The following is a 26,071-nucleotide window of genomic DNA, read 5'->3' on the forward strand; positions in this document are numbered from 1 at the left end:
TCCTGGGTGTGATGACACAGCCTGTCATCCCAGCACTCCTAATCTGTGAGTTTGAGGCAAGCCTGGGCTACACAGTGAGACTCTGTCTTTACAAAGGACAAAACAGAGCTGAGTGAGCTATTGCACACCTGCAATCCAGGCTCGCGTGCACGCACACCCACACTCATTTTTAGGAGACATTTCCTGATCTTGTCTGTAAGTTTGGGGGATCCCATCAGACTGCCAACCTTGGCAGCTCTGAGGACCGGAAGTCTGGGTGTCTGGATAGAGTATGTCGATCACGGGCACCTGGCCGAGCCCTCTGGTCACGCCTGTCCCCGTCCCCATCCTCCCGGACCTGCTGGAATTCATCCCAGGGTCTCAGGAGAGCACGCTGGCTCGATTGGCTGGCTTTCCTTCTTGCTGCCATTGTTCTCGCAGCTTTGAAGCCCAATCTCCCCCTCTCCAGGTACAGACAGGTGTTTAAATATCATTGTTTCCTACGGGCTCCGCAGGATCTCAGTGCTGAGAGGTGGATTTTGGTTACAAAGTGGGATTGACATTAAGACGTGGCAGGGTGTGAGGGAGGGCAGAGAGCACCTGGCCTGAGAGCCCAGGAGGCATCCCTGAGGGCCAAGTCAGGCAGAGGACAGAGAGAGAGAGGGCTTCCGGGCCCCACGGTGTCAGCATCTGTCACTGTCCTGCTGGCGCTGGGCACCTGATGAGTCTTACCTGACTTTGGCAGCACAGAAGTGGGGAACTGAGGCCCAGGCAGATGAAGATACTTAATCAAAGTTTTAATGGCTGATAATTTACAGTGGTCGAGCCTGAGACTGGCTGGCTTCAAAAGCCAGGGTCACTCCCACGGGACCTGGGAAGCTGCTAGCTGCAAGGAATGGTTCGGGGGTGCTGTGAGACACAGGAAGTCCTGACTGCAGGCTCTGTGCCTGGGCTAAGTCCCTGCTCTGTCAGCCAGCAATGAGCCCTGTAAATCCCAAAATGAGGCTGAGCGATTAGGAGCTTTCAAAGGAAACAAAACGTTGGAGTAGCGAGAGGAGCAAGGCTTAGACCAGGTCATTACTGCTGATATTAACTCTGCCTGAGTCCTGTAATGTCCAGGTGTCCACAGAGGTCAAAGCCAGCCCTCTGGCGGTCCAAAGTGCTGTTTGATTGGTCCCTTGCTGGAAGGAGACATGCTGTAGACCCAGCTTAGCTGGATGCTGTCCCTCACCCTCTCTGCTCCTCAGCTTCCCTATCTGAAGAGTAGAAATGGTGACTCCATGGGCCAAGGGCGTGGATGCACCATGCATCAGGGACAGTGCCAGCAAGTGCTACATCACTAAGGCCTTGGTGTGGTTTCCAGTGTGGGAGCTGGGAGGCTTTGCCTTTAGTTGGCTGAATGGTCTTAGCCCCTGGACCTCAGTTTCCCCTCCTGTAAATTTCAAAGGTGCCAGACCGAAGGTGTGCTAATCACCGCCCACTGATTACCCCTGGTTCACAGCCCGCCTCTTTGCTGTAGCAGTTTGTTTTATGTGGCCTCAAGGCACAAATGGGGAGTTGGACAGACATAGGAAGTCCTGCTCCTGGGTTCACAGGATTCCAGAACCACTGTCCCCCTGTCTTTGTGAGTCTCGGTCCACGTAGCTATCTCCCTCTGCCTTCTCCATTTCCAGAGTTCCCTACTGACTACATGGGGTTCTGGGATACTCTCTTCTTCCAGGTCAGCCTTCAGGACCCCAAAGGGGCCTGGTGGAACTTACTTGGCAGCTGTAGCTCACCCAGTAGACATGGGGCCACCTCACCTATCGTCAACATGAAGATATAATGTACAACTTTAACTGACATTTGTCCCCATCAGAAATGGGGCCTGTATCCCGGGCCTAGGAGAGGGACGCCCTCTGCAGCTCAGCCCCAAGACCCTCACAGGCCTGGACATGCAGGATCTCCTTTGCACTGTGGGACCAGACTCACTGGCCCATTTCAGTCTGGGTCCACTGGGAAAAGAAGCTTGAGTCAAAGACCTCTATGGGCTACAGACACAGATCCCAAGAAACAGCAGGGGCCATAGCAGAGGCTCCTACACTATCTCCAGCTCCATCTCCCAGCCTCCCAGCCTGGGAGGATAATGGGCTAATTATCCCAACTGAGAAAAGCAGACTCTAGGCAGGATGCAGAGATGGGGGCATATCCCTGCCCAAAGAATCCAATGGCGTGTCTTTAAAGTCCCTTGTTTAGAAGTATTCCATCAGACCTGGAATCTGCCATGATCCTGCTGTGTGACTTTGGACAAGTCCTTTCCTTCTCTGGGCCTGTCTTCCAAAGAAGACAGTGACAGTGAGGGGTTGCCAGAGGTCACACAGTGTTTAAACAGCAGAGTTAAGTTCTCATTGGATCCACACATTCCTGAAGAGCAGTTAAGTAATCATATCTTGCTATGTACTAGGGAAAACAGTCCTCAGGAGGTCTATCCTGTGTTAGGGTAGAAGTGACCTGTGAACTAACATGGTGGAGGCTATCTCCCTGTCTGGCATGTGCGCTCTCTCTCTCTCTCCCTCTCTCTCTCCTCTCGGTCTTTCTCTCTCCCTCTCTCCTTCTCTCTTGTCTTTCTCTCTCTCCTTCTTTCTCTCTCTCTGTCTCTCTCTCTCTCTGTCTCTCTGTCTCTCTCTCTTTCTCTGTCTCTGTCTCTCATACACACACACACCAGACTGAGCCTCCCTCTTCCCCGTGCTGTCCCCTCTAGGCCTCTAACTGTAGCTGGGCCCTGCTGACCTACCATCTTATCAGGGCAGGAGATCGCAGGCCATCTGGCCCCCACAGCTGCCTAGGTGGACTCACCTTCCTGGTTCTTTCAAAAAAAACCTTGTGCCTAGCCTGCCCTTCCCCCAATCCTGACTCCAGCCACCTGCTTTCCCTCTGTCCCAGGCTCCCTGCTCTCACCCAAAGGAGCAGCTGTCCAAGGACAGTGGGCTCTAGGGGGAGGACGTGTTCTTTGTTCCCTAGTCCCCTATAGCCTTCAACACCGTGTGCGGACGGCCAGTGCTCTAGTCATAGAGAGGAAAGCGCCTGTCATCACAGGAGACAGTCCGTACCCTCTAGCCCAATCCAGGCCCCACTTACAGCCTCTGTCAGCTTGAACAAACTCTTCCTCTCCTTCTGTGGAAATACAGGCTCTCTGAGTTCTTGTCCCGGGCTGTAAGGTTGTCTGTGAGCTGACTTGATATACATCTGGTAATATTCACGGGGCAGAGAGAACAGTTCAAGGGTCTGCCCAGGGCACCACTCAAAGGAGCACCGCATACCCCGTGCTTGTTGGGTGCACGGGCTGTGGTATTCCCACTTTGTAAGAAGGGAGACAGCTGAAGACCATGGAGCCCATGGCCTGTCTGACCAAAAACCAGGGTGACAGTCCTAGATACCCTCACTTGTTAGCACCATGGCATGTGCCTCTGAGCCCTATCGGAGGATTCCTATCGTCATCACTGAAATGGAGCGCCCATGGGTCAGGGCCAGGTCTTTCTGTGACTCCTGTGCACGCCTGCATGAGGCAGGGGTATTCTTCCTCCTGACCCTTATGCAGTGATTGCCTTTGGGGGACAAGGAGGTCACTTCTTGACCCATGTATTCCTTGCATGATTATGGGATGGGGCACAACTGTGGGTTCCTCAATGCATTAACAGTGATACATGCCAGCGCTCACAAGTGAGTAAGGCGGACCTGAGCCCCAGACCATACAGGGTAAAGCCGGGCCTTCTCCTCCTCTACCCCCTTCCTTCCTGTGCCCCAGCCTGAGGCCCAGTGGGACCCTCCCCAACACCTTCGTGGTTTCCTCCCCACAGGTTTCTGGCACAGCCCTGAGTGTGAATTTGTCCGCCACTGCATCGCCAAGTCCCAGGAGCGGGTGGAAGGGAAGGTGCAGGTGTCCGTCTTCAAGGGCCAGGTGTACATCCTTGGCCGGGAGTCTCCACTCTCACTGTACAATGAAGAGCTGGTGAGGTAGGTTCTCGGTGCCGCAGCCTGTCATCTGTGGGCAGCTTTCCCAGCACATTCTTGTTGATTTCATGTCAAGCTCTCTGTGGGGGACCAGGGGAATGGTTATGATGGACAGATATCTGTAACATCATGGACCCCACAATAGGCCATTTGGGGAGGAAAGTGTCATTCAAATGACAGCCATGGGCTAGGGATGTGGCTCGGTTGGTAGAGTGCCTGCTTACATGAAGCCCAGGGTTCCAGCCCCAGCACCGCACAAGCTGGGTGTGGTGGTGACATCATCCTAGCACTCAGGAGGTAGAAGCAGGAGGATCAGCAGTTCAGTGATTTCTGATGCGTATGAAATTCATCCTGAGCCACAGGAGACTGTCTCAAAAAATGAGACAACAAAGGAAAGGAAGCCAGGCAGGCTGAAATATGGAATTAGGAAAAATTGCAGAGTTGGAAAAGAAGCAAGATAGTCTCACTGGGTATAAAAGTTAGGCTGTGGAGTAACTTCCTTGATAGGATACAAGAGTTTGGTAGACTCCAGGGGGCAGCACCTCTGATTCTGAGCCTGGGAAGAGCTTGGGAAAATCCAGACATGCAAGGACACCTGGGAGAGAGGAAACTAAGAAGCCAGGTTAAGAGATTGAGCTAGATAAGGAGGACAGGATCAGATCTTCTGGTCCTTGTGTCTGCTCTGAGGAGTGGGTTCTCACTGGCGAGGGCGGACACTGGCAAGGGGTGGTCACAAGGGTGCCAGTGAGAAATGCTGGCAGGCTCGACTGGGTTGGTGATCTCAGAAAAGCAGACTAAGTCAACCCACCTTTAAGAGTTGTACTGGAAGTGGAGGGGGACGTGCAGGAACACCCTAGAGATGACAAGGCATGGGGGGGGGCGCACATTTTCCCTCAATGGTGCCAATAGAACCCAAGGCACTCACCAGGCAGTGCTCAGCCACTGACCCACACCCCAGCTGTACAGGGGAGTAAGTACTGCGGGAGGTAAGAGGTAAGTGACAAGTACCTTAAGTGTGCATCTTATCTGAGATAGCCCAGGAGAACCCATCTTGTCTGCTTTGGGGCAATGAGTACAGAATAGAGTGACACTGGAGGGCCTCAAGCCTGTTGTTCTCTATGGACAGAAGGGGCCACATAAAGCCGAGGAAGGTAAATAGGGAACTCAGAGGGAGCCTCAAGGAGCTTCCTTCTGGGAGGACCAAGTCGAGGGTGATGGACATTAGGGAAACCTATGGCAGATAGTGAGCTAGCTAAGCTGATTCAATCTAAACTTCTCCACATCAATGCCTAGAGTTTGTTTTGACTTGGGAGACAAGGGAGACACAAGGTTTTCTTGTGACTGAGGGTAGCCTGCCCTGGGAAGCCCAGCCATGTCCCCTGGGCATCACTTGGCCAGGCTGTGGATGGGGACAAGCCCACAGAGCCAGGCAGAACGACCTGAGGAGGACCCCAGCCCCAGCTGGCTCAGGCAAGGCCTGCCCTGCCCTCCCGGGGACCACTTGGAATTAAGTACGAGTTTTGTTTGGCAGTCAATATTATTTTTCTCCTTCCCCTCTCTCTGCCATATTGAGTTTCTTCCCCCCCACTTCAATCTCTCTAAACACTTTATAAGCCATAAATATAACCGAATCAGTTTAGATCAGTCGGGGTAAATGTCAAATTATCTTCTCTCTTTCTCTCTCTGGCTCTTTCTCCCCTCCCCCTCCAAATGAACAGCCTCTAATAACCTGCCCAACCCTTCATTAAACCTTACAGTCTCACTCAGGGAGATTAAATGAATAAAGTAAAAAGGGAAAGGGGGGAAAAAAGAGAAAAGCAGAAGCAGTTATTCTCACTGCGTCTCCGACCATTTCCCTTTTCTTTTTGATTTCTACATCGCTGACTTGAAAGCCCTTGAGTGACAGCGTCACAGGGACCAGCGAGGAAGCTGCGAGAGGTAGCAGAGCTGGAAATGCCGGGCGCAGTAGGTAGAAAGTAATGTAATTACAGAGCAGGTCAGAGCCACTCGAATGAGCAAAAATAAAAGCACAGAGGTTTTTCTGTAGACCGTCAGAGGCGGTAAAAAAAATCATTGTAAACTCTGTTTCCACCCCCCCCACCCCCCCTCATACACACCAAAGCACTATTCAAAAAAGAGGCTTTCCGTTCCCAAACAAGCACGGCTTGGGACTCTGGGCAGCCTCACGGGGCAGGTCTGTCCTTGATGGGGCCCTCTCTGCGGGGCTCCTCAAGCTGTTTGTCCAGCTTGTCTTGGACGCGGGGAGGGTTTTGTTGTTTCTGTTTGTTTGTTTTTGTGAGGAGGTCTCACGTAGCCCAGGCTTTCTGCAGATTCAGTATAAGAGGATGACCTTGAACTCCTGTCCTTCAGCCTCTACCTCCTATGGTCTATGATATAGAGAGTTTGTTGTGACTTGGGAGATGTGGAGGTGAAGGGGAAAAGGCCCTATGGCCCGGATGAGGGAAGGGCTTCGTGGCCAGCCTGCTCCCAGGACAGTAACTAAAGGCAAGGACTTTGGACAGAGGTGAGGCTGGGTTTCCAGAGCCCGCTTGACAGGAGGTGGAGAGCAAGTGATGCTAGCTTGTGTGTTCCCAGCGCTGCAAATACACCCAGGCAAGCAAGGCTTGTTGACTATAATTGCACAAATTGGTACCCTAGTCTAGACCAGCCGTTCCTGTGCTCGCCTGACATCCTCTCCTCCTGAGGGAGCACACTGGTCACTGGGTAGCTCCTGATGTCATCAGGACCCAAACCTCAAAGGGAACTCTGGAGAAGAAAGGGAAAAACAGGAGAAAGGTCATGGAGGGCAGAGCATGGAGTGACTTCAGGACCTGAAAAACATCAAGGTTAAAACTCAAGGCTCCCATGGGACATGGACAGAGACTCCTTTTGGTTTTTAGGGGGAGACGAAGGTGAAGAGACAGGGTTTTGCTATGTAGCCTAGGCTAGCTTTCACCTCTCATCCCTGGTGCTGGGGTTATAGGTGAGGCCACCTTTCTTCATTTGTCCTTAGAAGAGATCCAGAGTTGAGTTGGAGGTGTAGCTCAGCGGTATAACACTTCCATTGAATGTGCAAAACCAGGGCCACCAGAAACAGGAGTGGGGGTGTTCCAGAGAACCAGAGGCATGACCTCAGTCACGTGGTGGCAGGTACTTCTCACGAGAGGCGTGACTTTGGTCCCGTGGTGGCAGGTACTTCTCACCTGCTTCCCAGTCTTACCTCTTTGAAAAGGACTCCTGAGGGGATAGGCCATCTCCTTGTCCTCAAGAACCTTGAGATTGCTTTGCTGTGAGGCCAGTGCTGTGCCAGACTAAAGACAAGGGCGAGATTAAGAAAAACATGGAAGTCAGGGGTAACTGAGACTGCGGGGCCCCGAAAGCCGAACTTATCCAGGTGCTGGGTGACAGTGGTATTTGTGCCTGTAGCCTGTGATGCTCTTTTGTTGTTGTTTTGTTTTGGTTGTTTGTTTTTCGAGACAGGGATTTCCTATGTAGCCCTGGCTGTCCTGGTACTTGCTCTGTAGACCAGGTCAGCCTTAAACTCACAGAAATATGCCTGTCTCTGTCTCTTGAGTGCTGGGATTTAAAGACATGCACCACCACCACTTGCCCTGGCCCAGCTGGCCCAAGAGTACTTAAAAAATGTCTGAATGAGTGATGGATGGATGGATGGATGGATGGATGGATGGATGGATGGATGGGATGTCAGTCATAGCAAGTGCTTGCCATGTTCTAGCTCCATGACTTCATGTGAGCCCTTGACAATGATGAGAGTCACTGGTATTCACATTCCCAAGGTGCACATTCATCGCCGGGAACCGGCATGCTTCCCTGGGCTCTCTGAGTTGGCTGGCAGGCATAGTTGCCAGTCCTGGATGGCTGCCAGGGAGGATGCTGCTAGGGGTGGAGCTGCAGAGGGGAGGACAGCTTTACTGAGCTCAACAGCAGATGACAGATACTGTCAGACCATGGGTATCTGGGTCAGGATGGTTCTGTAAGGTCTGCATGGTTTGACAAACCAGGGTGAAGGTAACTCTATGGGACTCCGTGCTGTAAATGCCTCCCAGGAAGCCCATCATCTGCTCCAGTCTGTAAACATTGGATGCTGTAGGCCATTTCAGGCTCTGTGGAGGACCTCAGTTTACAAATGGCAGGAGGAATTCACAGACCCAGAGTTAGCCGAGCTGGGACTCAACCTGGTGCCTCTTTGCACTCAGGGTAGAGGCTTCTGGGCGCTACTTGGCCATCAGCTGCTGGCATGGCACCTGACCCAGTGCAGAGCTCCCAGAATATGCTGAACAGAGAGGGGCTGGGCAGCGGGGAGTGGCCGGGCATCACTAAGCTCTGCTCTTTCTTCACAGCATGAATGTGCAGGGCGATTATGAGCCCATTGATGCTACTGGCTTCATCAACATCAACTCGCTCAGGTGAGAGACTCTGGGCCATGCCGATCATCAGAAGTCTCCGGCTATGGGCAGCGGGGTCTGATGTTTTGCTGACCCCTCACGCACCATGTCCCTGTCCATCCACCTGTAGCTCCTCCACCCAAAAAGTTCCCATTCTCAGCAGGCCTGATAGGCAACAGAATCTGAGGGAGTGGACATTTGACTCCCTGGATTCTATCCTGGCCTCTAACAATTGCCCTAATGCCTCCAGTCACAAGGACACTGTGAGCTCCTAGACTGGACAGACCGTATAGGGTAATGGCCGGAAAGGCAAAAGAATCTTTACATCACTGTCCCCAGCTGGAGGTCAAGGCAACAAGTCACTGAGGCCTGGAGGTCATATGCAAAACCTGAAGTTACTTGGACCCGGGTCTCAGATCCTACCCCAAGCTCCGGGAGGGTACCCCTGCCCCACGGGTGTGATGACGTTCTCACAGGAGCCTATGGGAATCGAGCTCACAGCTACAGATGCTGGTACACAGCAGGGCTCAGCAGCTTGCCCCCCCCCCAGGGCTGCTGTGCTCAAAGCGAGGTCATCGTGACAGCTGTTCCTGGGCTCTTTCATAGTTTATTTTAGTTCTTTTTAAATTTTTTATTTTATTTATGTGTATGCTTTTTGTATATGGAAGTCAGAGACCACTTTGGAAGGCCAGTTCTCGCCTTCCACTGTGCAGGCCCGAGGTTTCAAACTCAGAACTTGAAACTTGGCAGCAAGCACCTTTACTCACTGAGCCATCTTGCCAGCTCCTAGTTTATTTTAATTTGTGCAGAGATTTTGAAAGTTCCTCAGACCCGGGCCCAGAATAGTTAAGTAACTCGACGAGAGTCACACAGAGTCAGTGGTGCTGAGTGAGGAAGACCAACTCTGGGTTTTCCATTGCCAGCTCCTGACGCATGGGGTTGTGTCGGGAAGACAGAGATGGCCTCTCCTGACTAGCAGCATGCCTTGGTTCCCGGAAGCCACCCCAGGTCTGCAGAGACCTCTGCAGCAGACTTCCCAGGCCCCTCCACCTTCTGCCTCCTGCTGCCTATAGTTTATAACCCCATAAACCTTTTGAAAAGGCCAGAACATAATGGCCTCTTCATTTCTCCTATTGCCTGTTAAATGCTTTATCTTCAACAATGACAAACAATGTTTCCCCCCTCTGATAAATTAATTACATTATCCTGATTGGAGGAGCCAGGGGAGGCTAGGGCAGGAGAGGGGACCGAAGAAAAAGACAACTTCACACACATCTTAACAAACAGCTGCCCCCACCGCCCCCATCCCGCCTGAATTAATTGAAGGGAGCACATGTTGTTATTGTGAAATTACATTTTTCTTTGTTTTCCATCTGGTTTACAGGCTGAAGGAATACCATCGCCTTCAGAGCAAGGTCACCGGCAAATAGACCCTGACAAAGAGGAGCTGGCCTCCCACTCTGCAGCTCTCCCGGGCTTCAGTGCTAATTGTTGTGATAAATTCGTAACTGTGGCTTGTTCTCCCACCACCTGACTGGGGCTGCTGTGTGCCCCCCCACCCCAGGCTTTGTTCCCTAGTACCCCATAGCCTACAAAATGGTCATCCCAGGGAAGGGGAGGGTGGGGGCAGCTGCAGAGAGCGTAAAATGGCAATTAAAAGAAGCCACATTAGTCTTTGTCTCGTGTGCATGTGTGCTCACGCCTATCCCGACCTCTGTGTCTTCCTTTAAACAATGTTTTATGTTACACATACACACATATGCATACATACGTATATACCTATATGTTTGTGTGTATGTACATACACATATGCATGCACACACATGCACACACTGAGGGTGGGGGTGCACATGAGTGCAGGTAAGTGCCCGCAGATCTCTGAAGCATTGAATCTCCTTGTGCTGGAGTTACAGGACATTGTGAGCCATCAGACATGGGTGCTAAGAACCAAGCTTGGTTCTTTGAGAGAGCAGCAAGCACTTTTAAGCACTTAACCACTGGGGCATCTCTCCACACTCCTGGGGTGGACAGTCTCCAGGCCGCTGCAGGTTCAACCACTCTTTAGCTATATTTGAGAGCATGTTGCCAGCCCTTGCACTTGAAAGTCTTGTATATAGTGATGACGACGCCATATCAAATGTCCCCAGCACAGCTGAGTGGCTTTAGAGAAGCCTAGAAAGAGAGGAAGATGCAGAATTTTTTTAAAGATTTATTTATTTATTATGTATACAACATTCCTTCCATGTATGTTTGCATGCCAGAAGAGGGCACTAGATCTCATTACAGATGGCTGTGAGCCACCATGTGGTTGCTGGGAATTGAACTCAGGACCTCTGAAAGAGCAGTCAGTGCTCTTAACCTCTGAGCCATCTCTCCAGCCCGAAGATGCAGAATTTAAATGCTCTTTGAGGTGCCCAGGCTGCATGGCCAGACACCTGAACTGAATCTTAGCCCCAGGAGTTAGTTAGCCTGTGCACCTGGTCAGAAGTGAAGACAAGACCCTAGGTATCCTGGGTGCCAGACAAAGCAGGGAGAGGGGACCTGGGGTTATGGTTTGGCATGCATGGAAGCGAGGTTCTGAGTTCAAATCCCCAGAGCCTATATAAAAAGCCTGGAAGCTGCCTGCCATCCCAGTATCCGAGAGGAGCCACTGGCTTGCTGGTCCACCTAAGTAAACTGAAACCTCCGGCTCCAGGCTGTTAGTCACCCGGTGTCCCCTCATCTTGGGTGAGGGGGTTTAAAGGTTTACCTTTATTTATTATGAGGAATGCACTCATGTTGCAGTGTGCGTGTGGAAGCCAGAAGGCAGCTTGCAGGAGTCAATCCAACTCAACCTGCCAGGCGTGGCAGCAGGCCCTGAGCCATGTCATCAGCCCCCAAAGCATCTTCACTGGAAAGACCCAACATCAGCTGCTCTGAGCCCAGCCTGGTTCTGGACCCTGGGAATCTCCACACTGCTGCCTTTGTCCACTGGGGTTCCTTTCAAACTTCCTTGACTGTAAATGCCCATGTTAATAATGAATGATCCCAGCCCCATGACACATCACTACACACACACGCACACGCACACACGCACGCGCGCGTGCGCACATGGCTACCAGGTAGGTGTGGCGGTGCATGCCTGCAATCCAGATGTTCGATTGCAGGAGACAGGCAAGCCACTCAACGTGATCTCACTGCATTGTCACGTAAAATCGCGAGCTAGGGGAGGCAACAGAAAACTCAGTCGTAGACCAGAGCCTGGCTCACCCCTGCATTTTGTATATTTAGACACTAGCTTACCATCACCCAGTTCCAACGCTGCCTATATTTCCCATTCCTTTTTCATTCACTTTTGTTCTGTTTTTATAATGTTTTCTGTAGTTATTTAGTTAAAAGATAAATTGGGTTGTGGTGGTGGCACATGCCTTTAATCCCAGAACTCAGGAGGCAGAGGCAGGCGGATCTCTGTGAGTTCAAGGCCAGCCTGATCTACAGAGTGAGTTCCAAGACAGGCTTCAAAGCTACAGAGAAATCCTGTCTTGAAAAACAAACAAAAACAAAACAAAGGAAAAAACCCACATGTCTAGGGTTTCTGGGCATTGAACTCAGGATCTCTTACATCTAAACTCTACTGCTAAGCCACATACACAGCCCCACCCACGAGAAAATGCACACACACACACACACACACACACACACACACACACAGTGCATATACAGACAAGTAGGCACACACATATAAAAAACAAGCTAATTAATCAATTGGAAATAAAATCTGGGGCTGGAGAGATGGCTCAGAGGTTAAGAGCACTAGCTCCTCTTTCAGAGGATCCAGGTTCAATTCCCAGCACCCACATGGCAGCTCACAACTGTCTGTAACTCCAGTCCCTGGGAATCTGACACCTTCACACCAACTCACATGAAGTAAAATTAAATAAATTATTTTTTTAAAAAAGAAAATAAAATCTGTCCTTTCAAACTAGACATGGTTGTAAGAATCCGTAATCCTAGCACTGAGGAGGCAGATGTAGTACACTCTCAAATTCAAGACCAAGCCTAGACTTTACAGTACAAGGCCAGCCTGCATCACATATGAAACCTTACCCGAAACAAAGAAACTAAAGCTACTAAATATCACCTCTGTTTCCTTGTCAAAAAACTGGCGGCACCGGCACCTTTAATCCCAGCACTTGGGAGGCAGAGGCAGGTGGATAACTGAGTTTGAGGTCAGCCTGGTCTACAGAGCTCCAGGACAGTCAGGCTACAAACAAACAAACAAAACACATTAATCAATACTCTGGCCACAGGTCCATTTTTACAATCTCTATTTTTCTTCACTGATTTAGATGGTTGTGAGCCACTATGTGGTTTCTGGGAATTGAACTCAGGACTTTTGGAAGAGTAGGCAATGCTCTTAACCTCTGAGCCATCTCTCCAGCCCCTCTTCACTGATTTATACTGCAGCCTTTGACAAAAACACTCTGACTAGGTTATTGTAGTTTTATGTTAATAATGAAGTTAAGTAGCATACACCTCCAACATTATTTATCAAGATTTTTTTTATTATTCCAAAGCCTTAGCTTTTCCATATAAACATTAAAAATGTTATGCCAATTTCTTCAAAAACTCTACTAGTATTTTGTTTGACATTGCATTAAAAAATATGGTCAATTTGAGAGTAGTTCCATGTTTGTGAGTTCCCAATCCATGAGCATGGTATACTTCATCTAAACTCCCTTTAATGCTACACAAATGTGTCTTTTTTCTTTTCTTCTTTCCTTCCTTCCTTCCTTCCTTCCTTCCTTCCTTCCTTCCTTCCTTTCTCTTTTTTTTTCCAAGATAGGGTTTCTCTGTATAACAGTTCTGGCTCTCCTGGAACTCAGCCTCAAACTCAGAGATTTACCTGCCCCTTCTACCTGAGAGTTTGGATTAAAGGCATATGCCACCAATGCCCAGCAATACCATATAATTTTCTCACATATATTCTGTTACCTTTGGTGCTTCTAATTACATTTTACTTTTAAAGATTTACCTTCTTATTTTAAATTGTATGTGTGTATGTGGGTGGGTGCACACGTGCGTGTGTGTGTGCACAAGACTGCAGGGGCTTGAATTCAGAAGTGCCAGGTCACCTGGAGCTACAGGCAGTTGTGACCCACTAGACAAGAATGCTAGGAACTAAACTTGGGTCCTCTTTAAGAGCAATGCTTGCTTTTAACCACTGAGCCATCCCTCCTGTACATAATTTAATTAATTTGTTTCTGAGACAGGGTCTCACTGTAGCTGCCTGACTGGCCTTAGACTCTCAGGGATTCCTCTGCCTCTGCTTCATGATTGCTGGAATTTAAACCAAGCACTACCAACCCTGGCTTTGCTTGTTTTAATTGTGGGTTTCTGTTTGGTTGGTTGGTTGGTTTGAGGGATTTTTCTTTTATTTTTTTTTTTTATTTTTTGGTTTTTCGAGACAGGGTTTCTCTGTGGCTTTGGAGCCTGTCCTGGAACTAGCTCTGTAGACCAGGCTGGTCTCGATTGAGGGATTTTTCTGTTTTTGTTTTTTGGTTTGGTTTGGTTTTGGTTTTGCGAGACAGGGTTTCTCTGTGTAATAGTCCTAGCTGTCCTGAAATGTATTTTATAGACCAGGTTGACCTCAAACTCACTGAGATCTGCCTGCCTCTGCTTCCTGAGTGCTGGGATTAAAGGTGTGCGCCAACTATTCCAACTTAATTTTTCCCCCAAAAGAATTAAAAGAATTAAAATTCTGAAGGATAAAGCATTGGCTGAAGGTCACAAGGGAATAAGAAGACCAGTCACACAGGGAGAGTAGGAGTCACACAGGAAGAAGAGGGGTCACACAGGGAGAGGAAGAGTCACACAGGAAGGGAAGGAGTCACACAGGGAGAGGAGGAGTCACACGGGGAGAGGAGGAGTCACACAGGAAGGGGAGGAGTCACACAGGGAGAGAAGGAGTCACACAGGAAGGGGAGGAGTCACACAGGGAGAAAAGGAGTCACACAGGAAGGGGAGGAGTCACACAGGGAGAAGAGGAGTCACACAGTAAGGAGAAGAGTCACACAGGGAGAGGAGGAGTCACAAAGGGAGAGGAGGAGTCACACGGGGAAAGGAGGAGTCACACAGAGAGAAGAGGAGTCTGGGCACCTGTGTCCAAGCCAACAGTCAGACTCCTCCTCCAGCCCCTACTACTTCTGGGAATCACCAAATATCCCTGTCAGCCAGAAAACAGGCTTAGTTTTTGTTCAGGTCCAGCATGTACTCACTTGTATGTACCTAATACGTATGTGCAAACATGTACACAAGCACACACTTCCATATACATAACACACATGTAAATGTATGTGCACACAAGCATAGACATACATACACATGTATAATATACACACGTGCACATGTACAGCAGCATACATAGGACGTGGGATGGCTGGTGGAATCCACACCCAGGACCTCTCCAGTGTCTCCATGGGCTCCTGGGTGTCATGGACTATTTTTGAAACCAACTGATTAAAGAAAGAGAAGGAAAGGAAAACTTCCCTCCTTTCAGAAATGCAGAGGGCACACCAGGCAGGTGGGACAGTGGACAGAGCCCAGCATCCCCACAGTGGACAGAGCCCAGCATCCCCACAGTGGACAGAGCCCAGCATCCCCACAGTGGGGCCTCTTGCTCACCAGACAGAGGCTACATGGCTCAGCCAATGAATGCACAGGCTCGGCAAACAAAGAAAAGAAGGAAGCAGACTGCCCACCTCGGTTCGCCTCGATTGTACTAGAGAGGGAACTTATGTGTGACTCACATGTGGACCAAGTGTCCAGCCTTGTGCTGTGGTGGGGCAGGCAAGCAAGGAGAGACAGAAAGTCTTGTCCTCATGAGCCTGCTAGTGCCAAAGACAGGCTCCCAGAGCATCCTGTCCTGGGGGGGGGCTGTGAGGGTCAGTGCCTGGATGCTGAATGGAAGCCATAAAATCAGGAGCCACCAACAGGCTAGACAGGCCTCGGAGGGGGGACACCCTAAAGGACAAGCCCCCCCCCCAAGTAGTGGCACCAGGCTGTTCTGCCTCCCCACAGACCATGGCCTCCCTGTCCTGTCCTACCTCACCAAGAGCCCACCCTCACCCCCTCCTGAAATGAGAGTGCTGAGCTGTGGCTCTTTGGTACAGCATTTGCCTAGCAGGTGCAGAGTCCTGGGGTCCATCTGGGCGCTGCACAATCAGGAGTGCTGGTGCACATCTGTGCACATCTGTGGCTCAGCGCTGCAAAGGCGGATGCAGGGTTTGAAGCCAGTCAGAAAAGGAAGGCAGAGGAAGAGAGGAGAGGGAAAGAGGGAGGGAGGGAGGGAGGGAGGGAGGGAGGGAGGGAGGGAGGGAGGGAGGGAAGGAAGGGGAGAGAGACAGAGAGAGAAATGAGGAAGTGGAAAAGAAAAAAGGGGGGTAGAACAGAGAGAAAGAGGGAGGAAGGGACAGAGGTTGGTAGGGAGTGAAAAAGAGAAAGGAGGAAGGGTAAGAGACAGGGAGGGAGCGGTTGAAAAGAAGAAGGAAAGAAAGAAAGAAAGAAAGAAAGAAAGAAAGAAAGAAAGAAAGGAAGGAAGGAAGGAAGGAAGGAAAAAAGGAGGAAGAAAGGAGAGAGAGTTAGAAGAAGGGCGGAAAGAGAAAAACAGGGAGAGGGAGGGAGAAGAAAGGACAGCCAGTAGAAAACATCACAGAGCCTGGCCAGCCCTGGCCAGCCCAGGCCAGCCCACCTGCATGGCCGGAAAGCTCCACCCAGGTCCTAAAGCTCCGCACAGCCAAGGGCAGCAGGCCCCAGGGCCTTGATGCTGGAGTGGCCAGGCCCAGAGCTGATCTGCAGGCCTCTCAGGCTGGGGAAAGGGCTCGCCTGGGGTCAGTGCAATCGATATCTCATCTGCAGCTCTCCTAGCGGAAGTGATGGCTATTGGAACAGGGTAATGGGTGTTGTCTAGTGGAAGAGACTAATCTTCCCAGCTGTGGAGGGCTCTGCAGGTGGCCTACGCACCAGCAGGCTCGGCTCAGTGCCTCGCTGCTGTTACTGGGGTGGTCCCAGCACTTTTAAAGCCACAGTGCCTGCTGGCATCCACCCAGGCCTCCAGATACAAAGTCTCAGAGATGATTCTGACTCACCCTTCCAAGCACGGTCAGGGAAACTGAGGCTGGCTTCTTCCTAGAGCCCGGCACTCAGCAGGATCAAAAGGCTCACACTTTTAGTCCCAACATTCAGGAGGCAGAGGCAGGCAGATCTTTGTGAGTTTCAATCCAGCCTGGTCTACAGAACGAGATCCAGAACAGCCAGGACTACATAAAGAGACCCTGTCTCAAAAAAGGGGAGAGAGAGAGAGAGAGAGACAGACAAGAGAGAGAGAGAGAGAGAGAGAGAGAGAGAGAGAGAGAGAGCGCTCCACTCTCCAGATTCCCATCTAGAACAGGGCTCTAAAGACATCTCCACCCTAGGTCAAACCTGACTCTTAAGTATGACCCAGGAACTTGTAGTGACTTGGTATTTCTTGAACAAAAAGTGAACAGGGTTCAAACATCCTCGTCAACATTGGCCACAGTCCCTAATCGCTTGCTAATGTCTCGCTCAGCCGGTATCACCACTCTGGTCACCTGCCTGACCCTTCTGCATGTGGGGACTGGGGGAAGTTGGGGAAGGCTGGCCCATCCTCCTCGTGCCCAGCGACAACAGCCATGTAGTCACTTGCTGTAATGGATCCACGGCACAGGTGCAAACTGAGCAGCTGGCCCTGGGTCTGCAACACCGCAGCCCCGCCAGCACATAGCACCTTATTCCATTGGCTTTATGACTTCTCCTCGGAGCCTGGAGGACCTCAGCCTTTGGCTGTGAAGCTCAGACACCTGCTGCTGCAGTGTGATGTCAGACAGAAGCTGTTGAAGCAAGCTGCCACAGGCTTACTGCATGTACTTTTTTTTTTCTGTATGTACTTTTGTGTGTCAACCTGACACAAGCTAGAGTCATCAGAGGAAGGAGCCTCAGCTGAGGAAAGGCCTCCTTGAGCTCCAGCTGTAGGGCATTTCCTCATTTAGTGATCAATGGGGGAGGGCCCATCCCATGGTGCATGGGGCCATCCCTGGGCTGCAGGTCTTGGCTTCTATAAGAAAGCAGGCTGAGCAAGCCACGGGAAGCAAGCCAGTAAGCAGCACCCCTCCATGGCCTCTGCATCAGCTCCTGCCTCTGCGATCCTGCCCTGTTTGAGCTCCTGTCCTGACTCCCTTCAGTGACAGACAGCGATGCTGAAATAATAAACCCTTTCCTCCCCAGATTGCTTTTTGGTCCTGGTGTTTCATCCCAGCAATAGAAACCCAAAGACACTATATGACCCCAGGCAGGACCCTTAACCGTTCTGGGCCTCTGTTTATCCAAATATGAAACAAAGGACTAGGACTCAGTTTGCCCTGAAACAGGTAGAACAGACTTTTTGCAGATCCTGGGGTTCCCAAGTCATCGCAGAAGGAGACCTATAGAGATCAGTGAGGTCATGCCATCAATTATGAGTAACTCCAGGGCCACAGGACTGGCGAGCCAGAAGCCGGTGATCCACAGTGGTTCCAAGGACAGAGGCAGGCTCACAACCTGCAGGTGGAACTAGAATCTAGAGGGCAGCAGGCTCCATAGAGGTAGCTTCTTCCACCCCTGCCTATACCCCTCATCTCTGCCTACACCCCTCATCTCTGCCTACACCCCCTGCCCTGCCTACACCCCAGCCCACACCCACACCCCTGCCTACACCCCGCCCCTGCCTACACCCCTGCCCCTGCCTACACCCCCTGCCCTGCCTACACCCCAGCCCACACCCACACCCCTGCCTACACCCCTCATCCCTGCCTACACCCCTCACCTCTGCCTACACCCCTGTCCCTGCCTACACCCCTGCCCCTGCCTACACCCCCGCCCCTGCCTACACCCCTGCCCTGCCTACACCCTCACCCCTGCCTATACCTGTACCCCTGCCTACACCCCCACCCCAGCCAGTGAGCCTGTTCACCAGTCTTCTGGGATCAAAGCCTCTGAGGGTTCTCTGAGGAGCCACAGACAAGCCGTGGAACAGCTAGTGAGGAATTCCTGGTTAGATTCCAGACAGGACTGGAGCAATTGAGTTCTTGCTGGCCCAAACTCACTCTTCCCATCTGTAAAACGGACCCAATACAGTGCTGACTCTACAGGCTTGCCGAGTAGGAAAGTGTACCCCAAAGCTTTCAATGGGGTGAACACGTGAACCTGACGTACGAGAACTACTGACACGCGATGCTGGAATCTTCTCTTGGTCAGCGCTCCATACACGTGTCTTCTCCCTTGCACCCAGATCCTGGAAAGAGATCGAGCATGAACTGTGAGTAATTGGGACATCAGTGCCCCTCTGCGCCCACGCAGGGGCTCCCAGGGACGCACAGGCCACTTAGGTAAGAAGTAAGAAAACCGTGACTGTGAGGCCTCCGGCTCCACCCCTGCCTGAGCTGGAGAAATTCCTGGGGTCCGGCCAGCAGCCCTTCCCTGGTGAGCTGTTTGTTTATGTCCCTGTCACCACTGAGGGTCTCAAACACATTTTGTTTATTTTTCACTCTGTCTGGCCGCGCTCTGCCATCCTGCCAGACCCTACTCACAGACATTCTGAGATGCCGCTCTGCATGAGCTGAGACAGTGGGAAAGGATCAGAGTTGGGGCGTGGGGTCCCCTTTACCGAGGGTGGCATGCTATAGCTGCGGACAAGAGAGTCTGAGGCCTGGGAAGTTCTGGAATATAGCTCCTGAGGGGCCCCAGGGCCGGCTGTTCCTTCCACTGGCTGTGTTGTCTACATATCAAGTTCCAGGCCAGCCAGGGCTACAGAGTGAGGCCCTGTCTAAAAAGGGCGGGGGGCGGTGGTGATCAGCATGTACAGAGGCTGGGAACTCCAGGAACTAACCTGAACAATGGCATAGGAGAGAGACCACAGCCCGGAAGGCAAGACTCTAGGTCTACTCCACAGTGAAAGAAGCTGAGGAAATCTTTGGTGTCTGAGGAAAGTCATCCCCTAAAGACACTCTCGGGAGCCCAGGAGTCCTGCCACTCAGGATCCCAGGCCCTGAGCCCAGCCCCCTCTGCCCTCGTGTGCCCGGGGATCAGGGGGGCTCAGAGAGGCTAATGGCCTTGCTCCTGAAGCAGCTGGCCCCATGCACCCTGGTGAGCCCCTAAGGGAAAGGTCACCCAGGGAATGGGGTCCCTGCTACTCCAGGCCCTCCCAACAAGGCAGCTTTGTCTGGTAGTTCTGAGGACCCCAGTGCTCCTCCTCAGCCCCCCCTCCCCTGGGGCAGCCTGCAGAGGACTCTGAAAAGAGGCTTTATGTGTGTCTCAGGCCCGATCCGCTGGGAAGCCCATGGCTGGGACTGGCCCACAGGACAGGCAGCAGGCAAGGCCCCGACGTCGGGGGCAGCAGACAGAGAAGAGCTGGGACAAAGCCGTACCCTCGGGGGTGGGGGCAGTCCAAGGCCCCTCCGGAGGAAGACAAGAGAACTACACAGGTGCCCTGCAGCCCACCCCCACAATCTGGTCACTTGATCGCAGTGGTCAGTGACATGCCCCTTTGTATAGCCTCTGTCCCGTGGGAGCAGCGAGCAGGTATGGCCGGGATTCCTGTAATGGGATCTCCCGAGCGGTTTTCTGTCCTGGGAGAGAGCATCAGATGGGGCTGTTTGTGGAAGAGGGCTCACGTTGTCAATGGAAGGGATGCTCTAAAGAAAGCAGAGAGAAAGAAAAGCAAGAAGAAATGTCCCAAAGGTTCATGACACCACAGTCACCTCTTCCTGGGGTCGTGGGAAGTTGGGTCTCCTGGTCACCCTGCTTAACCCCGTGAATGTGGACAATGGCCACAATGATGGCCCTGTTGGATTATCTGAAGTCTGTGTGGACCCTCTGGGGCCGAAAGTACTGGTCTCATGCACAGGTATAGTAATGGCGGTACAGAGGTTAAACAACCTACCTGATGCCTCTCAGCTAAGAGGCAAAACCAGGACTCAGCCCAGGATGTCTGATGGCCAAGCCTAGGCCATAATCTCTGGGCCTTCTGACTCAGCCAGGTCTCCTTGTCCACCAGAGGCTCATATGCTCAGAAACCCCACATCTGTTCCACGCCTATGTCCATATGGTAGGGTTAGGAGAGTAAGGAAGTGGTTAAGAACACTAGCTGCTCTTCCAGAGGGCCCAGCACCCACATGGCCACTCACAACCTCTATAACTTCAGCTCCAGGGGCTCTGATGCCTCCTTCTGACCTCTGCCTGCAGTGTGCAGACATACCTGCAGGTAAAACACCCACACACAGAATACACAATTGTTTTAAAATGTATCTGTAGTCCCAGCCCTTGGGAGGATGTGGCAGGAGGGTCAGGAGTTCAAAGTCAGCCAGTCTCAGCTGGAAATAGCGTTTGAAGCCAGACTAGATACATGAGACCCTTTCTCAAAAACAAATGTTTCTTTTGGTTATGGTGGTAAATTTTATATCAACAGAATTTGCTGGGCTGACCTTGAACTGATCACGTAGCTCAGGATGCCCTGGAACGGCTTTACAGTTTTTCGTTTTATTTATACTATTGTGTGTGAGAGGGCAGAGGTGTATGCATATGCAGGCCAGAGGATGATGCTAGGGAGTGGGTTCTCTCCTCTCACCCTGGGTTCTGAGGGTCAGACTCAGGCCCTTAGGCTTACAAGACAAACAGGTTTACCTGCCAAACCGGCTCACCACAGGGCCTGACCTTGACCTTCTGATCTTCCTGCCTCCACCTCCCCTGTGCTGCGATCACAGGCAGGCATCACCACAGCAATTTCTAAGGCAGTGCTGGGGATGGGAACCCAGGGCTTCACACTTGCCCACATTTCCGTAACACAGTAAGAAGAGAAAGGGGAGAATTCAAAGTGTCCGTTTATCGTGGCAGGATGCGCTGCTGCTTCTAACTCATCTTTGGGGCCGTCAGGTGTGCCTAGGGCATGCTAGGGAATGCTGGTTGTGGTATGCGTGGAGAAAGCAAGGCTTAGAGAATGGGCTAGGCAAAGGCAGAGCTGGGCTGGAACTAGGGTCACCTACCTCCTGATGTACCTCACTCCAAGGGCCACACAGGTCCTAGGTGGACAGCGGATACCAGAAAAGAGGAGAATTGTTCCCGCATTACTTTGTCTCACCCCAGGAAAGGGCCAGGATAGAGAAGATCTTGCCTGGCTTCCCTTGTCTGTCCTTACTGTCGCCAGTGTACCAGGGGAGGGGGAGCCATCTGAGGTTTACTAGGCCACGTTAACCATGCCGTTTGAAGCCATCTCGAAGGTCAGGAGGTCATGGCAGTTTCCCATCAATCTATTTGTCCCTCCCTGGGCAAGAGCCTTTTGCCTCCCAGCAGCCCCCAGAGCCATATCAAACTTCAGCAAGTTTTCCCCAGCCTCAAGGAGCCCAAACATGGGGCGCAGCTCTCAAACACAGCCCCCAGGCAGTTTACCAGCTGGGTTTCACGACCCCTGACCCCAGAGATGTAACACATCTCCCTGGACTTAGCCGGATCGATGGTACCATGCAAACAGCCCCATGTGGGCCGGGTGGGACAGCAGTGGGGCCTCCCTCCCCCACCAGAAATCCCCATAGCCATAAGCTGGGAGCTACATGTACAAGCAGCCTCGGATGCCCTGAGGCTTGCCCACTGCTACCCGGAAGAAAATGGGGTTCAGAAGGGGAAACTGAAGCTGATGGACTGCTCAGATCCCAGAGACAGTTCCGGGAGTCCCTGGTTTCTCCTCTTGCTTCATGCATCTGCTTTCAAGGGTGAAGGGAAGGGTGATAAGCCTTGCGGGGCTCCATAACGTCTGAGGTGCAATTGCAGTCTTGGGGAGTCATTTTGGCGTCACCAGCCGCTGTGCCATCAGAGCAAGATCCCTGCCTAGGATACTACATTCTGCAGAAACCAGACCCTCACGGCAGCACCCTGGCTCAGGGGCACTCAAAGCTCAGACCCTCCTGCTGTGGGATGGTGTACACTATGTGAGGATATGGTGCCGTGATTGGTTTAATAAAGAGCTGAAAGGCCAATAACTAGGCAGGAAAGGTTTAGGGGGGATTTCGGGGACAGAGAGAACTCTGGGAAGAAGAGAGGCAGAGAGATGCCAATGAGACTCTAAAGAAGTTGGACATACAGTATAGATCAGAGGTAACTGAGCCACAAGGCAAAACATAGACTAAGAACTATGAGCTAATTAAATTGCAAGAGCTGGTGGGGGAAAACCTAAGCTGAGGCCAAGCTTTCATAGTTAACAATAAGTTCCCATGTCCTTATTTGTGAGCTGGCAGCCCAAAGAGAAATCCATCTTCACCTTCCCTCTTACCAAATGGACCAGTCACCTTTACTTTAGAAGGGAGGTTAACCGGAATGAAAAACCCCAAGACCCAGTCTTCCCTGAACCCCTTACTTGGCCCTAATAAACCTTTCATGATCCTGCTCCCAGGCCTGGCCTTCAGGAAGAGCAGTGTGCCTTGCTGGTTTCTAGGTACTGAGGAAGATTCATGGAGGATCAGGGTCACCAGGAGTTTCACAAAGAGTCAGAACACAGGGCCTTTGCTTCTAGGCCCGTTGACCACAGTCTGTGTTTCAAGGGGATCCTGGGCGGTCAGTCTGAGAAGTACCAGTGAACGGAACCTCCTACAGAAAGGAATGCTCACGTGTGTGTGTGTGTGTGTGTGTGTGTGTGTGTGTGTGTGTGTGTGTGTGTGTGTAGGGAGGGGTCGGGGGTGGACAGGATCTTGTAAGTCTCATAAACCTGTTTCAGCCTCCTGGGTACTGGCTTAAATGTGTGTTCTACCAACCCTGGCCTATTGTGGAGAAACCAAGACAGATCTTTTCCTAGGGGCAAAAGTCTTCTGCTGTAGAGTTCTTGGCAGAGAAGAACCTTGAGGGCTGGAGCAAAGACTCGGTGATTAAGAGAGCTTGCTGCTCTTGCAGAGAACTGTTGCATGAATAATAAAAACCCAGAGACAGATATTGGAGTTCAACCCAAAAACTAGAAAAGCAAAGCAGCCAAGCCACTAGAGAAGTCCTACTCTACCAAGGCTGGGAGACCGCAGACTAAGCGGACTAAGCAGTCAGAGGCTCTCTCTCCTTCCATTTTCTATTCCCTCTGGTGCTGGGATTAAAGGTGTGACTCCCCTAGTACTGGGAGAAGGCCACCACCACCTGGATTTGTTTCTGTGTTGATCTTGTGTAGCCCAGGGTGGCCTTGAACTCACAGAGATCCTTCTTTTATTTCCTGTTTAATTTAAAAGAAAGGGTTAGCTTATAGTAGTAAAATTACTATAATAAAAGAGGAGGTGCCGGGTGCTGGTGGCGCACACCTTTAATCCCAGCACTCGGGAGGCAGAGGCAGGTGGATCTCTGTGAGTTTGAGACCAGCCTGGTCTACAAGAGCTAGTTCCAGGACAGGCTCCAAATCCACAGAGAAACCCTGTCTCGAAAAACCAAAAAAAAAAAAAAAACAAAAAACAAAAAACAAAACAAAAAAAAAACCAAAAGAGGAGGTGTCAAGCAAGAACTGGAGTTACAATATTTCGTCTATTTGTATTTGGCAAAATTAAAGAAAATACTCTGTCATCTATCCTGTCTTTGTGAGTCATATCTGTCTCTGGGTTTTTATTATTCATGCAACAGAGGACCCAAGTTTGGTTCCATGCACCCATGTTAGCTGGCTCATAACTGCCTATAACTCCGACTCCAGGGGGTTCCACAGCCTTTTCTGGCCTTTGTGGGCACCTGCACATGTGTTTGTTTGTTTTTGAGGAAGGGTCTCTCTATGTAGCCGTTCTAGCCTGGAGCTCACTATGTAGACCAGGCTGGCATCAATCTCACAGAGATCATCCTGCCTTGGCCTCCCAAGTGCTGGGATTAAAGGTGTGGGCTACACACTCAGCCATGGCTTTTCTTTGAGATGGGGTGGCGTGGAGCTCCCTACGTGACCCAGGCTGACCTCCAAACTATGGCAATCCTTCTGCCTCTGCCTCCTGTGTGCTGGAATTACGGGTGTATGCCACCACACCCAGGAACTAAATCTCTTTTTAAAGAAGCAGAAACAGAAGCCTAGGGAGAAGTGGGGTACAGAAAGGGAGGCTGGACTGATCTGGGCCTGTGGCACAGCTTCCCTCCTGTTGTGAGCATCCGCCTCATATTGCAGCCTCTCTGCTGCTGTCTCCCTCCTCTGGTACACACGTCCGCTGCCAGCTACCTTCCCCATCACTCTTTCTGCCAAACCTACAGCAGGAGCCCCGGGAGTGAAGGGATGAGGAGATGGGGCTCTTTGTCCAAGCCCAGGGTTGAGGGCCCCCTCTGCCATTTCTCTGGGTGACTTTTGTCCTTGGATGTCTGCAACATCGAAGTGGTTTCATTCTCTGGTAACTGGGCAGCCATTAGGAGGAAGCAGACGCATTACCCTCTCAGCACACAATAGTTGGCTAATTCAGACATTCTATTTCACCTGAAGACCTCAGCTGAAGCTCGAGCCTCCCGTTGAAGCAGGGCGGGCCCCATCTGTCGGACAGTTTGCTCCAGTGTCTCTGGCCATTAAGTCTCCACTCTAGACAGGATGGTGTGTGTGTGTGTGTATGTGTGTGTGTGAGTGTAAGCCAGCTCTGGCAGCCTGCACTCTCTCCCTCTTGTGTCTTTATCCTCCTCCGGGGCCTAACAGAACTTACTTAGAACAGTGATGTCAGCCATGACCAGAGCAGCAAGGCCTAATGCACTCACCCTGCTTTGTCCACTGGCCTCTCCTGCCCCCATTTCCCACTCAGAGAGCCACTCCAAACACATCAGCAGTAACTCCACAAAACAGCCACTTGTTGGCTAATTGTGCTCAGCATCTGCCTGGGGCTGAGGGCAGAGTGGGTTGGGAGGAGGCCGCGGAATCAGCCCTGAGCCACAGCCCACGCCGGGAAGGCGCTTTTCCAGCTGAGGCATGGCCTCCCATGCGGGCCTCCGTACCACCAAGAAACCTTCACAGGGAGAAGCAGCTGTGCCCACAGGAGGGACGCAGGGATAAGAACAGGCCTAAAGCACCTTGGGGAGCCACTGCCCCATGCCCAGCTGCCTCAGTTTCCCCCTCTGCCTCATGAGGCTGCCAGGGTCTCTTCCATCTCTCAGAGGCTATCTGGTAGTGAATACCATGAGGTTTGGACAGACCTGGTTCAAATCCTGGTTCTACCCCAAACTGCCCTTGGAACTTGAACCGCAGCCTCACTTCTGGCTTCCTCATCTCTGAAATGATGTCTGTCAGTCAGTATCTGCGCCTACCTGAAGGGTATCGTGAGAATACCTGGGGTCTGTAGGTATCTGAACACTGGACATGGGTCTTCCCTGCTTTGGGAATTACATGTCTGAAGAGTAGAAGGGTTGCTGGGGTCTAAAGCAGGTCACTTTGACTCCATCTTGCAGACTAGCGTGGGTTAAGCTGAAGGATAAGAACCTGGGCAGCCCAGGGTATGGGCAGAATCTGGGGCCAATGGATAAAATCTACAGATGCAAAGGTCCTGAGGTCAGGCAGGCTAGAGGACTGCAAGAGGAGGTCAGTGTGACAAACCCACACAGGAGGACTGGACACCTACTGAAGACACCACCAGAAGGCTCGTGCAGGCTGAAGTTATGACCTTGGCTTTATCCTGAGGGCAACAAGGAGCCATAAAAAGACC

The 26,071-nt window shown here is 51.5% G+C and overlaps 1 protein-coding gene across 1 annotated transcript in view; it reads left to right on the forward strand.

The window, feature by feature from the left end:
• Positions 1-10,046, forward strand: part of Ass1 (argininosuccinate synthase 1) — a 48,813-nt gene extending 38,767 nt beyond the window's left edge. The window contains exons 14-16 of the mRNA XM_075985771.1: positions 3,816-3,972; positions 8,331-8,396; positions 9,760-10,046. Coding sequence (XP_075841886.1) covers positions 3,816-3,972; positions 8,331-8,396; positions 9,760-9,805 — 269 coding nt within the window. The 3' untranslated portion in view covers positions 9,806-10,046. The remainder of the gene's footprint in view (positions 1-3,815; positions 3,973-8,330; positions 8,397-9,759) is intronic.
• The last annotated feature ends 16,025 nt before the right edge of the window (positions 10,047-26,071 follow it).

This window comes from Microtus pennsylvanicus, chromosome 9 (assembly GCF_037038515.1).
Source record: "Microtus pennsylvanicus isolate mMicPen1 chromosome 9, mMicPen1.hap1, whole genome shotgun sequence".
Classification (NCBI taxonomy): domain Eukaryota; kingdom Metazoa; phylum Chordata; class Mammalia; order Rodentia; family Cricetidae; genus Microtus; species Microtus pennsylvanicus.